General features: G+C 40.0%; 1 protein-coding gene and 1 long non-coding RNA gene across 2 annotated transcripts in view; one reads left to right on the plus strand and one right to left on the minus strand.

Annotated features, from left to right (window-relative positions):
• LOC119420975 (NHS-like protein 2) overlaps positions 1–17,091 on the plus strand; it is a 116,554-nt gene extending 99,463 nt beyond the window's left edge. The window contains exons 3-5 of the mRNA XM_037688364.1: positions 8,301–8,443; positions 15,255–15,498; positions 17,063–17,091. Coding sequence (XP_037544292.1) covers positions 8,301–8,443; positions 15,255–15,498; positions 17,063–17,091 — 416 coding nt within the window. The remainder of the gene's footprint in view (positions 1–8,300; positions 8,444–15,254; positions 15,499–17,062) is intronic.
• LOC119408680 lies at positions 5,196–7,043 on the minus strand. The gene is made up of 4 exons (XR_005186747.1): positions 6,852–7,043; positions 6,320–6,412; positions 5,848–5,947; positions 5,196–5,765 (listed from the first exon to the last, which is right to left on the minus strand). It is a non-coding gene; the product is annotated as an uncharacterized LOC119408680 (long non-coding RNA).
• Positions 17,092–17,814: the final 723 nt, after the last annotated feature.

The raw sequence follows: 17,814 nt of genomic DNA on the forward strand, positions 1-17,814 counted from the left end.
ACACACACACATATGTATATATATGTGTGTGTGTACTAATAAACATCCATCCATTATCTTTACCCGCTTCATCTTTTTCGGATCACGGGGCTCACTGGCGCCCATGTCCAGCAGTCACTGTGCAAGAGACGGGGAAAAAAAGAGTCCTCCTCCCATTCCGTATGGAAATGGTTTGTTTTTTGCTTCTTACTTGGTCCAGCTCCTCAACTCATTTTATACCTTTTCTTGAGTTTAGAAGAAATAAACTGGAGGCCATTACTAGGCAACTCAGCAGCTTGCTAGTTTTTGGCATGGTTGTATGAGCATGTGTGGTGACCTATGTGTCGGAAAAGGTCCGGCCTCAGCTTGGCTGTCCTGTATGTCAATCAAGTAACAAATTTCATATTGAGAATGGATGATAGGCTGACATCCATTTTTTTTAATGCCATGCGATCTACCCATATATTACCTTTACGATGGATCACGGTTGACCGGTAGATCGTGATTGATGTATTGGGCACCCCTGTTCTAGAAGATTCTAGATTTGTGAGTAGCTGATGTGGTGTTCATTAACATACAACTATTTTCTAACCATCTGCTGATTTCAGGCTAATATTTTTCAAGAAATTCTCTATCCATCCATCTAGCCAGCCATTATCTTTTATCTGGTTCTTCCTTTTTGTGTCACGGGGGTCACTGTTGCCCATGTCCAGCTATCACTGTACAAGAGGCAAGGGACACCCTGGACAGGTCTCCAGTCCATCACAGGGACACATAGAGACAAACGAGACAGCCATTCACTCTCTCACACACCTAGGGACAATTTAGAGTTACCAATCAGTCTAACATGCATGTTTCTGTTCTGTGGGAGGAAACTGGAGTACCTGGAGAAAACCCACACATGCATGGAGAGAACATGCAAACTGTTTGACCCATTTTCTGTACAGTTTTTTGTTTGAGGTAAAAGCTCTTTGGTAGTCCCCTTGTTGGTGCAGATATATTTTTTATTTTTGTCATACTGTGTAGTTTTGGGGGGTTTTAGTAGTTGGAAGTAAAACCAGAATAACATATTGTGTTTTATAGGTGCTTTATCAATGGAGCACGCAGAGGAACCACATCTCCATTTATTTAACGAGAGCAATCTGCCCCTCCACTCTTCAATTTAATGGGATAGTTTGAGCATTTTAAAGTGGGGTTCTGTAAAAAGTTATGAAGAAATAATGTCTTACCTGTTGCAGATAGCTTTTTGAAATTGCTTTTACAGCTAACATGCCTGAACTGTAGGTTAGGTTAGAGGTGTCATTATGACATCATTGTCCAAAAAAGCTGGTCTACAACCCTAACACCTGGGGTGATTAGAATGTGTGACAGGTAGGACAGGAGCTGACAGCAAGGAGAGGAAACACTGGGGAGTGCAGGAAACACAAGGACTAAAGAACAGACAGGACAAAAACATAAATTACCACACTCTCTTGGCAATTAAATAAACGTATGTTGCCTTTTTCCAACTCGATTTGCACTTAGTTTAAATAAAAAAGCTTCAAAGTTTAGATTTAACATAATCACTCAATTCTAGAACCTCCCTCCTTTTTGAGTTCATTCAATCCAACTCAGCCCGTTAGCTCACGAGTCAGATCATATTCAGCTCTGGAGATGAGTCATAAAGAAAGTCTTTGTGACTCAAACAGAGTAGAACAAAAACAACAAAGTGATAATTAGGAGTGAAAGTTATTCATAAGTTTGAAAAGTGGACAGTAAATCCCTCATGATGCTTTTTAATCAGCCTTTAGCAGAAGCAGGTGTGAGCTCCCAGTCAGCGAGCATTGGTGGGCTGAAAACACATCTGGGCTAAAGTTGGGCTGAATCTGATCTAAAAGTGAAAGTTTTGTAAACGTCTAAATTTAGCTTTAGATGTCATATAGATGTTTGCTTTTAGAAAACTGTTTTAAAGTGGTACGGACACAAGGCTTGAATCCGGGTCTTCTCTTTCAAGGGTTCTGCATGTCCTACTGCACCAGTCACACTATTATAGTCTACAGGAAAAATGCGTACATTAGGCTTGTCATGATAACAAATTTTGCTGGGCGATTGTCTCTGAAATTATTGCGATAAACAATAATATTATTTTAAAGTTGACAATAATTAGGAATTATTGGCAACTTTAAGAAGAAATATTTGTTAATTTATTTTGCGTGTAGTGCCTTTTTTCGACCACCGGATGGCAGTATAAAACTGTTCAAACCGAAGGGTGGATAGTGAGGGAGCGAGCAGCGTGTCTCTTTATGAAAAATGGGAGGGAAGCCCCTTGACGTGACATGGGCTGTCTCTCTTTGATTCTCAAAATGGCGGACACTCGGTGTGGTTTGAGCTCTTTAGCTTAGCATTTTTCACACAAAGCTTTTAATAAAAAATCAGTAAACGAGTTCTCAGCTTCTTTTTGCAGAGAAAAACAACTTTTTACACGAAGGCACTGGTTTCAACCGTGAATTTTGGAGCTTCGACAAGACAAGAGTTTTTTTCCCGAGATCGGCCTGTTAGCTTAGCTCGTAGCTTAGCTTCTCAGCTTAGCTGCTTTTAACTGTAAACATTAGTTATGTCTGTGGTTTTAACAATACAAAAACATGATTTTGGACGGATAAAATGGATTTTAAAGAGAAAAGAGAAAGGGATGGGCCATCGAACAGCACTGGAGTTGAGATTTTTGTCATCCAGTGTCTTCAGTAGAAAAAGATACGAAGAAACGATAAAGCCGATAAATGCAAATGAGGTTTATAATTTTCATTTATCATGCGATTGATTTATTGTTTATTGTGACAGGCCTAGTGTACATTTAGGTTTTAAGTTGTATTGCGGCTGTGGCTGAGTGGTTAGAGCAGTCCTCCTCCAATGCAAGAGTTGGGGGTTCAAATCCACCAGCAGTCACATGCCAAAGTGTCCCTGAGCAAGACACTGAACCCCTCATTGCCTACAGTGTGTGTCCCATCAGTGTATGAATGTGATAAAGCACTGATTATTCTTTGTAGAGATCGAGTAGAGTGCTGTATGACTGGGTAAATGAGGGCACAGATTGTTGTTGCTTTGAGTATCTTGATACGATAGAAAGGTTCTATATACAGTAAGTACAGTCCATGTATCATTTATATTTTGTAACATAATTAGGTGTCAATATACATTCAGTATGTGACAGACTGCTATTGAATCAATTTTAGCTGGAAACTCTTACCTCAGAGATGCTGCTGGCTCACTGTGAACCTAGCTACAGAATGGGCTTAGTGTGTGTGTGTGGTGGGGGGTGCGAAACAGCTTAGTGGAGAGAGGGGTTTGGGTCAGGAGGAGTGTGTTTTATGGCAAGCCCTTTTAACATAAAATCGAGTAGTCTGACTATCTGTAGTTACATTCTAGATATCTTAAATTGAGTTTTGACTAGGCACAATTACATTTTGACTAGTCAGAATGCTAATTTAAGATATCTTGAATTACATTCTGACTAGTCAGAATAACAATTCAAGATATCTTGAATTACATTTTGACTAGTCAAAATGTAATTCAAGATATCTTAAATGACGTCACCTGATTCGTCATTTGACGGGTCAAACATCCGTAATTACAATTCAAGATATCTCGAATGTAATTATGACTAGTCAGAAAGACACTTTTAGATATCTTGAATTAAGAAATGACGCGTAGGACCCGCGGCTGCTACTTAGCTGTTCAAACAGCTGCCTGCAGAATTTTGGGTGGCTGCAATGGCGCTAGCTGTTCTGGACAACATTGTTAGAAAATGCCACAACTTCCTGTGGCTCTAGTGTTAGCGTTAGACAGTGAGGAAAATGGCTCAGTCTCTGCGCTGTTGTTTTTGTTCAGTTCCTGGTTGTTCTTGTGGGGCAAGAAAACAACCGTATCTGTCCTACCATGCTTTACTACACTCTCACAGCCTGCATGAGTCACCATAATTAGTCAGTGTCTTACCTGAGAGAAGACTGGCTGGCTTTTGGATTTTTGTATGTGAATGTGAGGCCCATGTTTGTTTGTTTTGCAATTCTTAAGTATTATTCATATTTATTTTTGTTAATTTCATATTTATATTCCAGGTTGAAGGTAACAGTTGAGTCTCGTGTAGGTTCTGTTCCACAGTGTTTACTTGTAAACAAACCCAAGTGTCTTTTCTGTGTATAAATGATGTCCTTGGGTGAAAGTCCTAAGGTGGTGTTGCAGTAAGTTTATAAAATAAAAATAACATCCATACCCAAGCTTGTCACATGCATATAAATTGTTCTAGTGTTACGTAGTTACCAGTAGATAGTTTGTTTTGAATTATTTTAAACATTCTTCAATTAAAACACACTTGAGCAGCATACTGTACTGTTTTTTTATTTGTGGATTGATTCAGTTGAATTACAAGGAAAACAAGTGCAATTTACAATATTTAGTAAAAACAAAAAACATGTAACTATTTAAGTTAACATTTTATAACTGTACACTATAAATTGATAGTGGATTATAGATATTTTATCAAATTATGTAATTTCAAATTAAATAAATTGGCACATTTATGTATTTTTCATGAATAACTATTTACAGTATTTACATCTAAAAAGTTAAGTCTGGTCCTCTGGACATTCAAAAAAACAAAACAACAAAAAAAAAGAAGGTAGAAACGTTTCGTCTTTCATTCGAAAGGCTTCTTCAGTCTGAGGTGCTGCTCAAAGTCAAAAGTCACTTTTATTGTCAAAAACTGCAACATGTACAGGACATACACAGGATTGAAATTACGTTTCTCTCAGACCCCGGTGCAACAATAACCATTTAACATTAAAACATTTATTAAGCATACGCATAAAATGAAGTAATAAATGGTTCACACATTTACACATGGTTGTCAGCAGCAAACTGGTTGATCCACTCTGAGAAGGTGCTATTTAAGAGACTGAGCTGAAAACAGCACCTCAGACTGAGGAAGTCTCTCGGATGAGAGACGAAACATTTTTACTTTTTGTGTGTGTTTGTTTTGTTGTTTTGCTTTTTGAAAGTCCAGAGGACCAGACTTAACGTTTTTTAGATTTTCCTACCTGGATCATTGAGCAGCATCAGGATATAGTATTTACAGTGATTCACACAGATTGAGACTGATTAAAAATATGAAGGAACAAAAGGGTGATTTATAAATTTTATGTTTCTTGCTGCATTGATATAAACACATGGATGAAGGTGTTGAAGTAAAACATGTCCAGTTTAGACTTCATCTGATCAATCAATCAATCAATCATCAATCCATTCATCACACCATACCCGTTCAACAGTTATTGTTTAGTGTACCCCCTGATCATCTGAGCTGCCAGTGCTGTCAGCAGACTCCTCCTCCGCACTTCCTCTGTAAGCAACACGGAAAGTGGAAACAGCTCGCAGTAAGCCTTGGTTGTTTAAGCTGTACCCACGCGGGACATCTGGACTGCTCCCTGGTTCTGGCCTGTACTTCATGTGACACTTGCAAAGACTGAAGGTGCATAAGTTGATCAAGTGTGGGCACAAAACACATGTTGGGAAGACTATGCAGCATTGAAGGAAGAGCAGGGAGGTCTGGAGCCATGTGGTGCAGAATGATGCTGCGCAGGACTTCACAGGTGGGCACTGGTGAGACCTCAGTGAGCCCTGTGGCACAGGACCAAGTCTGGATGGTACCAGCTCCAAAGCTGAGAGACCATCTCTAGGATAAGTGTGATAAGTGGTTGGGACTCCAGCAGGTGGTTTTTCTCCCGATGCCAGGATGTCAGGATCTGGAAGTGGTCCTACAAACACACGAGTGACAGAATCACAATAAGTTTTGACAAAGGAAACATGGACATAAAAACATTAACCCAAAGGTTATACCTGTGTAAGCTCTGTAAAGCGTGGAGTGCAAACATCTTTTCACCACAGTTTTGGGCTTTCACACCACCACCACCTCGCTGGCAGGTTCAGGATGGATTCCCTTACAAGAAATAAACATAAAAATACGTCAAAATAAAAAATAAATAAATGTAAAGAGACAAATGAGCAATTTGGTAGGACACAATGAGACAGATCTGAGAGTTAAGATTTTTACTTAACTTGCAAATATTACTAAGTCATAGAGGTTGAACCTGCATTATTCATTACCTACAAAAACAAACAATTCTAAACAAGTTAGGAGAGAAAAATATATTTGACACAAGTAATATTGAGACTATGACAAATTTCACATGGCACTAATAATATACAGGTGGGAAAGTTATTACAATTGTTGTTATGAGAATCATAACCACCATATACTAAATAATGTAACAGAAAAGAATGTGTTCCACTCTTATTTTATTTTTTTTACCTGTGTTCTTTGTCTGTGCCAGCTTTGTAAATCTCTTGTGCGGGCCAGTACAGGAGGACCAGTTGGCAGCTGGAGTTGGGAGTAGTGGGCAGTCTGGTAAAAAAAAAAGTGCAACTACATGGTTACAAAAACCTTTACCAGCTGCACTTCTACAGAAATAAGCCAACATTTCTTTTTTCAACACCCAGTGAGATCTAAAATAGATCTGTTTTTAGCACACACACACACACACACATATATATATAATTAATACTTGTTATAACATATTTAGCTTTAAACAAGTAATAGATTGTATAATAGATGGATTCACTTAACACATCAACTTACAGATATACACAGCACGCTACATACACATAAACATATGTTTGGCACTAATGGAACCTCATAAAAATATAATTAAAGATTTTATATCATGTCTGTCTCAAACACTCCAAATAATGTAGCACACTAAATTAGGCTTCTTTATTACGATGTTTATGCGCTTCATATGTTGTAGCTAACGGTTAGCTTGCTAAGCTACGTCTTTTCTTACCTTGACAGCTGTGGAGATTTTCTTCATGGAAGAACTTTTATCCTTTCACGTTTATTAGTTCGAGAATTCGCCGCTGCGATTTCCTCCTCAGCAGCGAAAGAAAAGATTGGCAAATTAAGCAAAGATGTTGAAAAGAGAGACATTTCTCCTTAGTGCAAAGACTCGCAAAGCAGGAAGTGTCGGTTTCCGGTTGTCGTGAAAAAGACGTCGCAAAAAAGTCTTCTTGTTGCAGATACAATAAATAATCCGAGCTGCCGCGCTAAAAATCATGTTAAAAATACGAGCCTTGTGTTGGACTGACCTGATTTTGCAGATTATAAAATAAAAAGGCTACAATGCTTTATGATTTTTCCGCCAAAATGCTACGTAAATCTGTGACGTTTTGACTAGTCAGAATAACAATTCAAGATATCTTGAATGTCATTCTGACTAGTCAAAATGTGAATTCAAGATATCTTAAATAGAAAAGCCGTCTACATGATAAAATATTCAAGATATCTTGAATTCATTTTGAGATATCTTAAAAGGAATTTTGACTAGTCATAAGTACAGTTCTAGATATCTTTAAGTTAGTTTTGCCTAGTCGTTATTTGCTTTCAAGATATCTACAATTTAATTTGCACTAGTCAAAACTTCATTTTTGATATCTACAAATACATTTAAGATATCTTGAATAATGACGTAATTTAAGATATCTTTAATTGTAATTATGACTAGTCAGAACTAAAAGTGAGATATCTTGAAAGCAAATAATGACTAGTCAAAATTAACTTAGAGATATCTAGAACTGTATTTTTGACTAGTCAAAATTCAGTTTAAGATATCTTGAATTGAAGCCTCCATACACCTCAATGGTAAATCTGACGTCATTATGACTAGTCAGAATGTAATTAGAGATATCTTAAATAGGTATTTTGACTAGTCAAAATGCAATTCAAGATATCTTAAATAACCAATATGTCTAGTCAAAACTCAGTTTCAGATATCTGGAATGTAAGCGTGGTGAATCCTATTTTATGTTAAAAGGGCTTGCCATATGTGTTTTGGGGTAAAGGATTGGCTGATGCCTGTGAGGGGGGAGTAAGCCTGTGGTTAGGAAGGGGGGGTGGGGGTTAGGAATCTGTTTACAATAGCCTGAAGGGGAGATTTTAAGCTGCTGAAGAGGAAGAAATGTTTAGATATTTAAAAGAAGGAAGCACCGCAGTAGGAAAAAGTAGTTAATGAACAAAGGTGATGAGTTAAAGCCAGGAGAGGGTGTAAGCTGGGGTGGGGGGACTAAAAGGTAACAAAAGGGTGGAAAGCAACAGTTCTGCTCTGCTCTCTGCAGAGCATGTACAGTAGTTGGTATGTGAGACTGAGTTGATGTGTTTTTCACGTGTTACAAGATGTCCAACAGAAGTTAAAGACATTCATTTCTTTCTGTTTTTTTTCTTTCTTCTGCTTGTACAGAATTTGAGGAGCAGCTGTACGACTCCAAGCTGACCGGTCAGACGTTTCGCCACCCGTCCTCCCAGAGCTCGGACGACACGTCAACATCACTCAGCCGGTCGCCCGTCTCCCTAAACAACAGGAGACCTGACTTCATCTTCCTGGTAAATACACACATGCAAACATGTAGACCCTCGTTGTTGCACATTACATTATGGTATAATTAAGCACACAAAGTATTATTAAATGTTTTATTTCTAAGCCTCAATAATACAAAAGCTGACCGCTTGTTAAACAAACCTACACACTCAGTATCCACTTTCTTTACTTATCCACCCATCCATTCCAACCCACAGTCCTTTGGGATTTATTTAAACTCTTCTTTCCTTCAAACATTAGTCATCATTAGCTATTTATTATATAATTCTGCCTTTTTAAATGCTCTTTGGACAGCGGATGTATTATGGTTTAGTCTCCGTCCGAACGTCTATTTCCATAAAGTTTCTCTTGTCCAGCCCATAACTTCTGATCCGCTCAAGAAACTTTAAGGAAACTTCATACACTTATGCATCATCAGTAGATGGGGTGCCACCAGGGCTTAATTCGAGCCGGATCATGCTGGAACAGGATCCGGGAACTCTTTTATTTTATCATCTGCTCCTAAACAGGTCTCTCTTGAAAATGAGTTCTCGTGACTCAATGAGACTACCTGGATAAATAAAGGCTAAATGAAAAAATAAATAAATAAATAAATATAATTTTGACAGGGTGCAGAAAACTGCTTGCTTGGATCCGGTAACTCTCAGGTTTACTAATATGAAAAAGTTATGAACAAATATGACTGCCTTGAACAAATAAAACCTATATTAGACATGTAATTACTGAAAATAATTACATAAATGCTCATTTTTAAACATATCAGCCACTTACGAGCTTCCTAATATCACATGAGAACTGCCCCTTCAAGTATGCATTTCTGCTTCTACCCTTAAAAAAAAATCTCTGTCCATAAAAGTACAGTCATGGGCAATTTAATTAAAAACACAAAATATGATTAAACGGCACAACTGAATTGCAAATCAGTTTTACAGTTTAAGTGGGTCATTAATAAAAATTTTGATAATTCAAAATACGAGAGAAATGTTTGATGGGTAATCACGTATGTACATCACATATCAAAACAACGGCACAAATTTGTCAAAATAACAGCGTTAGCAATTAGGATGCTTGAGAGAAGCAAAGTGTGCTCTGTTCACACAAGGAGAGCTGTTGGTCAGGTTATTTCTTGTTGCTCTCTAAAATAGTTACTGAATCAACTGTTTACAAATATAGGTACACATAGATGTTTAACAACCTGTTAAAATACACTAGAATGTAGGAAATGGCATCTACTTTATTCAAAGTTTTCTGGGGGAGGACTCCCCGGAAGTCTGTTAAAGCCCTAGTCACTGCTGACATGTTGCGCTTGTTACGTGTCACCGCTGACCACCTGGAAATGTTGTGCCAAAAAATGATTGGCTGCCAAATGGCGGCCGCAGGAGCGTGCACGGGAGGACTTTAACGTTATTTTAACAAGATTAACACTTAAAAATAATTATTTGTTTTACTCAAAATTATAGCAAAGGTGTGTCTCAGTCTAACTTTTCCTTAATAAATGTACCTTGATGGTCAAATCAGCTGCATTTTCAAAAGCCGATACATGTAAACGTGAACGCGCATTGGGCGACTCGCTGTGCATTTCTTCAAAATATAACAAGATAAACACCTAAAAATAATTATTTGTTTGCTTGACTTTATAGTAAAGGTGTGTCTCAGTCTAACTTTTACTTAATAAATGCACTTCAGTGGTCAAATTAGCTTCATTTCGCCGGGGCAGCACAGCAAAATGAAGCTAATTTGACAGTTGCTCCAGGCAGACGATGGTGGCAGGCTATGGCAAGCTAATTGTGTCATTAATATCCACTTTTACCTATTACATGATACCATGGCATGCCATACTGCTTGACTGCTATCTAGCGGCTGAAAATTGTAGTTATTGCATTAGTGCCTAAAGCATGGCATCTTACACATCTGGAAATACACCATCAAGGCAATACAAGATACACATGTTTTAGACCAACAAAGGCAATTTAAGGAAACAAATTCAGGAACAGCTATAATCCTACATCAGAAAAAAAAAAAGATTTATAATTCCCACACAAAAATTCCAGCTGGTTTTCTCAGTCCCTAAATATTTCCAGACCAATGTCAAATAAAGAGGAGATTCTTCGCAGTGGGAAACAACTTTGCACCAACTTTTTCAACATTTGTTGCTGCCATCAAATTCAGAATGACTGTTTCATTGTGTCCAACAACAGAACAGGTGTTCTGTTGTTGGACTTCTGTGCTCGTCATAGATTGTCAATAACGAACACCATGTTCAAGAATAAGGGTGTCCATATGTGCTCTTGGCACCAGGACACCCTAGGCCGCAGTTCGATGATCGACTTTGTCATCGTCTCATCTGATCTGCAGTCAGTGTCTTGGACACTCGGGTGAAGAGAGTGGCGGAGCTTTCCACTGATCACTATGGTGGTGAGTTGGCTCCGATGGTGGGGGAGGATGCCGGTCAGACCTGGCAGACCCAAACGTGTTGTGAAGGTTTGCTGGGAACATCTGGCAGAGTCTCCTGTGAGACGGAGTTTTAACTCCCACCTCCAGGAGAACTTTGAACATGTTTCGGGGGAGGTGGGGGACATTGAGTCCGAGTGGGCCATGTTCTGTGCCTCTGTTGTCGAGGCGGCTTACCGGCTTACTGGCGGCTGCAAGGTTGTCGGTGCCTGTCGCGGCGGCAACCCTTGAACCCGGTGGTGGACACCGTCGGTGAGGGATGCTGTCAGGCTGAAGAAGGAGCCTATTGGGGTGGGACCCCAGAAGAAGCTGATGGGTACCGGCAGTCCAAGCGACATGCCGCTCGGGTGGTCACTGAGGCAAAAACTAGGGCATGGGAGGAGTTTGGAGAGGCCATGGAGAATGACTTCCGCACTGCTTCGAGGCAATTCTGGTCCACCATCCGGCGTCTCGGGGGGGAAAGCGGTACGCCACCAACACTGTTTATAGTGGGAGTAGTGCTTTGCTGACCTCAACTCGGGATGTCGTGGGTCGGTGGGCAGAATACTTTGAAGACCTCCTCAATCCCACTGGCACGTCTTCCACTGAGGAAGCGGAGTCGGGCCCTCCAATCTCTGGTGCTGAGGTCACCGAGGTGGTTAAAAAGCTCCTCGGTGGCAGGGCCCCGGGGGTGGATGAGATTCGCCCGGAGTTCCTTAAGGCTCTGGATGTTTAGGGTTGTGTTGGCTTATGCGACTCTGCAATGTTGTGTGGACATGGGGGAAGTTCCCCTGGATTGGCAGAATGGGGTGGTGGTCCCCCTATTCAAAAAGGTGGACCAAAATGAGTTTTCTTCGCAGGGTGTCTGGGCTCTCCCTTAGAGATAGGGTGAGAAGCTCGATCATCCGGGAGAAACTCAGGGTAGAGCCGCTGCTTCTCCACATTGAGAGGAGCCAGTTGAGGTGGCTCGGGCATCTGTTTAGGATGCCTCCTGAACCCCTCCCTGGTGAGGTGTTCTGGACATGTCCCACCGGGAGGAGGCCCAGAGGAAGACCCAGGACACGCTGGAGGGACTATGTTTCTCGGCTAGCCTGGGAACGTCTCGAGATTCCCCTGGAGGAGCTGGACCAAGTGGCTGGGGAGAGGGAAGTCTGGGCCTCCCTACTTAGGCTGCTACCCCTGCGACCCAACCCCGGATAAGTGGAAGAAAATGAATGGATGGATGTTTCATCGTGAATTTAAAATAAAATGGGTCTGAGGGTTGCAAATCATTGCTGCTTTGTTGGATTTTATACCTGGATTATTGAGCATGGACTTTGGTGTTTTGAACCAGTTTGACATGACTGTCGACAAGGGAGAGGGCAGGCACCAGAGGAGAGGGCATGCCCCAGAGGCCATCTTAGCACCAACATAAATGTTTTTTCCACTTTGGAGTAAGCTATTGGTGGAGAAGCAGTTTTGTTTGGTGTTTCCTCAGACTGAAGAAGTCTTCTGGATGAAGGGTGAAACGTCTCAGCATAAAAAAAGGAAACCGTCCAGATGACCTGACTGAACATTGTTGGATTTTACACCTGGATTATTGAGCATGGACTTTGGTGCATTGCTACTTTAATTTACATTTTGCACAACATCTCAAATATAAAAATATTTTAGGCATAAAGATATGTTTTTAAATGTTTGTCCACATTACCTTTTGATATGTAAGAGTCACAATTTAAATGTGAAGGACACTTTAGAGGAGATGTTGTGTCTGCTGTTTGGATGTTGTACATCTTCATATTGGCTTCTCCTTCACTGAGAGAGTGCTCCAGTTTTTAAACTTTAATCAGTAACACAATGGAGCGCGATTATTTTCCCCTCTGATTCCCAGAAATGACAGCTCCAAGTTGTGTTGTGACAAAAAGCCTCATCGTGTTTGTTATAATCTTTTCTAGACAAAAGACTGAATCCAAATTACCCAAAACCTGTTGCACGGCACGGCACATCCCACCCCCCACCCGTTCAGATTTGTCAGATTTAGTCATCATCCTTTTCTCACTCTCAGCAGGTTTCTATAAACAGATGTCAAGTGAGTCAGTGTCATCCAGATGGAAATATTATCCCCTGAAATAAAACTAAACATTCAATAAAACTAGTCATTTCAGATTCTGCACATACATGCAGAACAGTTTTTTGTTTATTTATTTCAAAAAGCCATAAATACAAAATGTACTTTTATAGATAGTATTCAAGGGTTTACTATTTGTTGTTAATTTTTCTTTGTTTTCATTCTTTGGCTTTACTGCTAAGGCTATTTCCTTGCACTACATCAACATGTTCTAACTCTGGACTCATGAGAATTTTACTGCAACTTCTTCTTGTTCTTCTTTTGGCTTTTCCCTCTTTAGGGGTCTCCACAGCGAGTCATCCTCCTCCAACTCACTCTGGCCTCACTCAAACTACCTCCATGTCCTCTCTATCTTCATCCATATATCTCATATTTGTCTTTTTCCTGGCAGCTGCGTTTCTAACATTCTTCTACCAGTATACCCACTGTCCCTCCTCTGGACATCCAAACCATCTCAGTCTGGCCTCTCTAGCTTTAGCTCCCAGTTGTTCAACCTGTGCTGTACCTCTGATGATCTCATTCTTATCCATCCTAGTCACTCCTAAGGAGAACCTCATCGTCTTAATTTCTGCTACTTCCATTTCTTTCTCATGGCTTTTTGTCCATGTCTCTGTCTCCAGACCATACATCATAGCTGGTCTCACCACATGCATGTTAAGCTTACTGGTAAATCTAACTTGTCTCTAGGTGAGAGTGAGAGAATGAATGGTTGTTTGTCTCGATTGTCTATGTGTGTCCCTATGATGGACTGGAGACCTGTCCAGGGTGTCCCCTGCCTCTCGCACAGTGACTGCTGGAGATGGACACCAGTGACCCCCATGACCCGAAAAGGAAGAAGCGGGTAAAAGATGATGGATGGGTGGATGTGAATATAAGGCTTTTCTTTTTACTCTAATCCTTCAGCCACATCAACTTTGTGTTTTTAGTCAAATCAAATTTATTTGTGTAGCACATTTAAAACAGGAACTTTTACCAAAGTTCATATTAACTTAACAACAAAGTCCATCCTCAGTAATCCAGGTATACAATCCAACATTTTTCAGTCAGGTCATCTGGACAGTTTCTTTTTTTTTTCGTTTTTTTTTTGTGCTGAAACGTTTCGCCTTCAATCCGGAAGGCTTCATCAGTCACGGAAACACACAACACAAAACTGATTCTTCCCCCAACAGCTTACTCCAAAGTGGAACAAACCAGTTTTGACAGAGTCTTCCCAGTTGACACGACTGTCAACTAGGAAGAGGGCCAGCAAAGGAGGAGGGGGCGTACCAAAAAGACCATCTTAGCACCAACAAAACTGGTTTGTTCCACTTTGGAATAAGCTGATGGGGGAAGGATGAGTTTTGTTGTGTGGTTCCTTGACTGATGAAGCCTTCCGGATCGAAGGAGAAACGTTTCAGCACAAAAAAAGAAACTGTCCAGATGACCTAATTGAAAAATGTTGGGTTCATATTAACTTGTTTATTTATTTAATGTAGACTTAACTGAAGGTTGAAGTTTCATGATCGTGACAGATGTTTTGAATATGTATGATAAGATAAGATAAGATAGAACTTTATTGATCCAACAGGAAATTGTTGTGCCAGAGTTTCAGTACAATGGAACATACACAAGGAATCACACAAAATATAAATAAAATAACAGAATAATAAAAATACCAACAATTAAGATGTAAACAGGTCAGGTGCAGACAGAAACATTAAAGTGTTATTGTAGTGCAGGAAGTGTTAGTAGTGCAGGATTCATTTTATTGTCCTATGTGTAGAAAAGGGGAGAAGTTGAAAAGTTTGATAGCCACATGTAAGATGAAGAAGCATTACAATATTATTATTGTTGTTCATTATTCTCTTTTTGATGTTTTTTTTTTTTTTTTTTTTTTTGTAATAAAATTTCAAAGACAAAATCAGTCTCCTCCTCATTTGGGATAATATTCATTTATTATTGTAAAGAGTTCCCTTCAGTTAACAACTGCTACTTCAGTGGCTGATTTCTGATTATAAAAGATTGAATAAATTAACTAACATGTTAGTGGTCTGCAAATAAATGTAGTATGGTATCTTGTTTCCCCCCCTCACTCACATAATCTTCTTCACATCTGTCATCAAACATTAACTGGAATGTTTTATGCACCAAAGCAACATTATTGAAGTTTGTGCTTCCCTACCTTGCTGAAACAAAAATTGTGTCCTGCAACAGTGTCGACCGCAGCAATAAATTAAGGAAATACCACCATTTAAACCTTTGTAACACGAGGGGCATCCCCTCTATTTTTCTTCTTCTAGCCTGCATCCAAGCAACTCTATGATGATGAAACCACCTCCTCGGTCTTTGGTCTGAGGTCTGCGTTCAATCCATCGCCGTCCCCGTCCCCATGCGGCTCAGATCGCCCCCCTCTGGGCTGGAGCAGCAACAACAGTAGCAGCAGCATAGCTACTTCGGCTACTACAGGACCACCTGTCGCAGAAAAACCTCGTTGGCACCTGGGAAGACGCGCACCAGCTCACTTCATACCACACGACATCCCAGGTATGATAAACTCCCAAACCTGGAAAACAATACCTGGACACTCAGTTCAAATGGGGGAAAAGCACCCTGCCAACAGTTTGTAAGCTTTCAAATATTTGGATAAAATCAGTAATGGTTTAATGTGCCAGTTTGCTTTTGCATTTTTTGAAGGCTTATTTCTTTTATTTATTTTGGATTACAGTTGGGACTAGAGGGGAGAAAATATTCATTGCTTTCATTGCAAATTGAGCCTCCAGGATGTTTATTCAGTTACCGAGGATGTGCTTTCTAAATATTCTGGACTAAATCATCATGCATAGTCTAACTCTTCTTAGATCCTTCCTCTGAAAAGTTTGGTCTGGCACAAATGCAGTTTCTCACAAAACTCATAAACGTTTCATCAACTTGACGAGCAATCTGAAGCACTAACACAGTTTGGAAAAGTTCAGTGGCACAAGGTGAACAAATAAATGGCTTTCATTGTATGAATTTGCTGTTGGAGATAAAAAAATAAGAATTACATGGACACACGCTCAACTTGTCTTGCTTGAACGTGGTGCTCCAAGGTTTATTTAGGGAAAATGATAAGAAAACAGCTTGATTGAGTGGGCTTGTTTAAGGTATATGGCATGCCAAACTGATTCAAGTTTTTCAAATGCAATTACCCATATTTATTTAATGTTGTAGACATTGAATATCTTGAAAAAGTGGTTGTCAGTCAAGTTTACTCACATTTTTCAAACAATAGCTTAGATCAACAGTTTCAATCTGGTTTTCGCCCCTCCGCAGCACTGAAACTCCTCTCATACAAATTACAAATGATCTTCTCGCTGCTGACTCTGGTGTTCTGTCCATCCTCGTTCACTTTGACCTGAGTGCGGCCTTTGACACCATCTCTCTCTCTATCCTCAACAGACTAACCTCAATCTTCATTTCTGATACTCCTCTTGACTGGTTTAAATCGTATCTCTGACCATTCTGAGTTCATTCGACTTCAGTCGTTGCATTCACAGTCTTCACCCATCTCTACTGGTGTGCCACAAGGTTTTGTCTTTGGGACCCTCTTCATTATTTTCTTCCACTAGGTCACATCTGTAAAGTTGGTATCCACTTTTACTGTTATGATACCCAGCTCTACTTGTCTTCCAGACCTAATTCTGCACTCCCACCTTCCATCCTCACTGATTGTCTCAGTTAGCTCATTCGCTGGTTTTCCTACAATTTTATCCAACTTAACAGTGATATAAGAGAACTCATCCTTGTCGGTACCAAAAACACTCTTTCCAAATCTGAACGTCTTCTCCTCCCACTTAACAACTCATTGCTTTCAACAATTTCCTGTGGGATCAATACCAAGTTCTTACCTTATCTAATCTCTTTCCCCTTCCCTTCTGGTCAAGAGTTTGGGTGTCATCCTCAACTGTCCACTGTCCTTCATGTCCCACATCAATAATGTCACTCGATCTGCTTATTTCCACCATCATAACATTAACCATCTCTGTCCTTCTCTCACCCCTTGTTCCACTGTCATCCTTCACAGTCTTGTGATGTCCTTGATCGATTTTTGTAACTCCCTTCTTTTTAGCCTCCCCAATAAGTCCCTTAACAAGCTAGAGATGATTCAAAACTCGGCTTCCCATGTCATCACCCAAATCTTCTCCAACAATCTCATCACCCCCATCCTGCAGCAGCTTCACTGGCTCCCTCTTAAATCTTGCATCATCTTCAAAATTCTTCTTTATACTTTGAAAGCCATCCACAATCTCACCATTCCATATTTATTTGAATTTCTTCAGATCTGCATCCCCTACGGCTCCGTCAGATCATCCTCTTCCCTCCACCTCTATGTACCTTCTGCCTGCCTCACCATCCTGGGGAACAGGGCATTCAACCCTCATCTCTGGATCTCACTACCCTACAAAATAACACATTTATCACTGTTCAAACTGGTCTCCTTAAATTAGCCTATCCATCTTCATTTACTCCAGTGGACTTTCTATTTTAATGTTTGATCTTACTGTACATTTTTCTCTCAACTCATTTGTTACACACTTTTTTTTCTGCTGTATGTTGGTTTTTAGCTGTACAGTTTTCTTGAGTGTCCTGAAAAGCAATTTTAAATAAAATGTATTATTATTATTATTATCAATCCATCCATTATTTTTTATCCGCTTCTTCCATTTTGGGTCAAAGGGGTTGCCGGTGCCCATGTCTGACAATCACTGTTAGAGGGGCGGGATACACCCTGGACAGGTTGCAAGTCCATCACTGGGACACATGGAGACAAACGAGACAAACAACCATTCTCTCTCTCTCTCTCTCTCTCTCTCTCTCTCT

Source organism: Nematolebias whitei, chromosome 1 (assembly GCF_014905685.2).
Source record: "Nematolebias whitei isolate Nwh7 chromosome 1, NemWhi1, whole genome shotgun sequence".
Taxonomy (NCBI): Eukaryota; Metazoa; Chordata; class Actinopteri; order Cyprinodontiformes; family Rivulidae; genus Nematolebias; species Nematolebias whitei.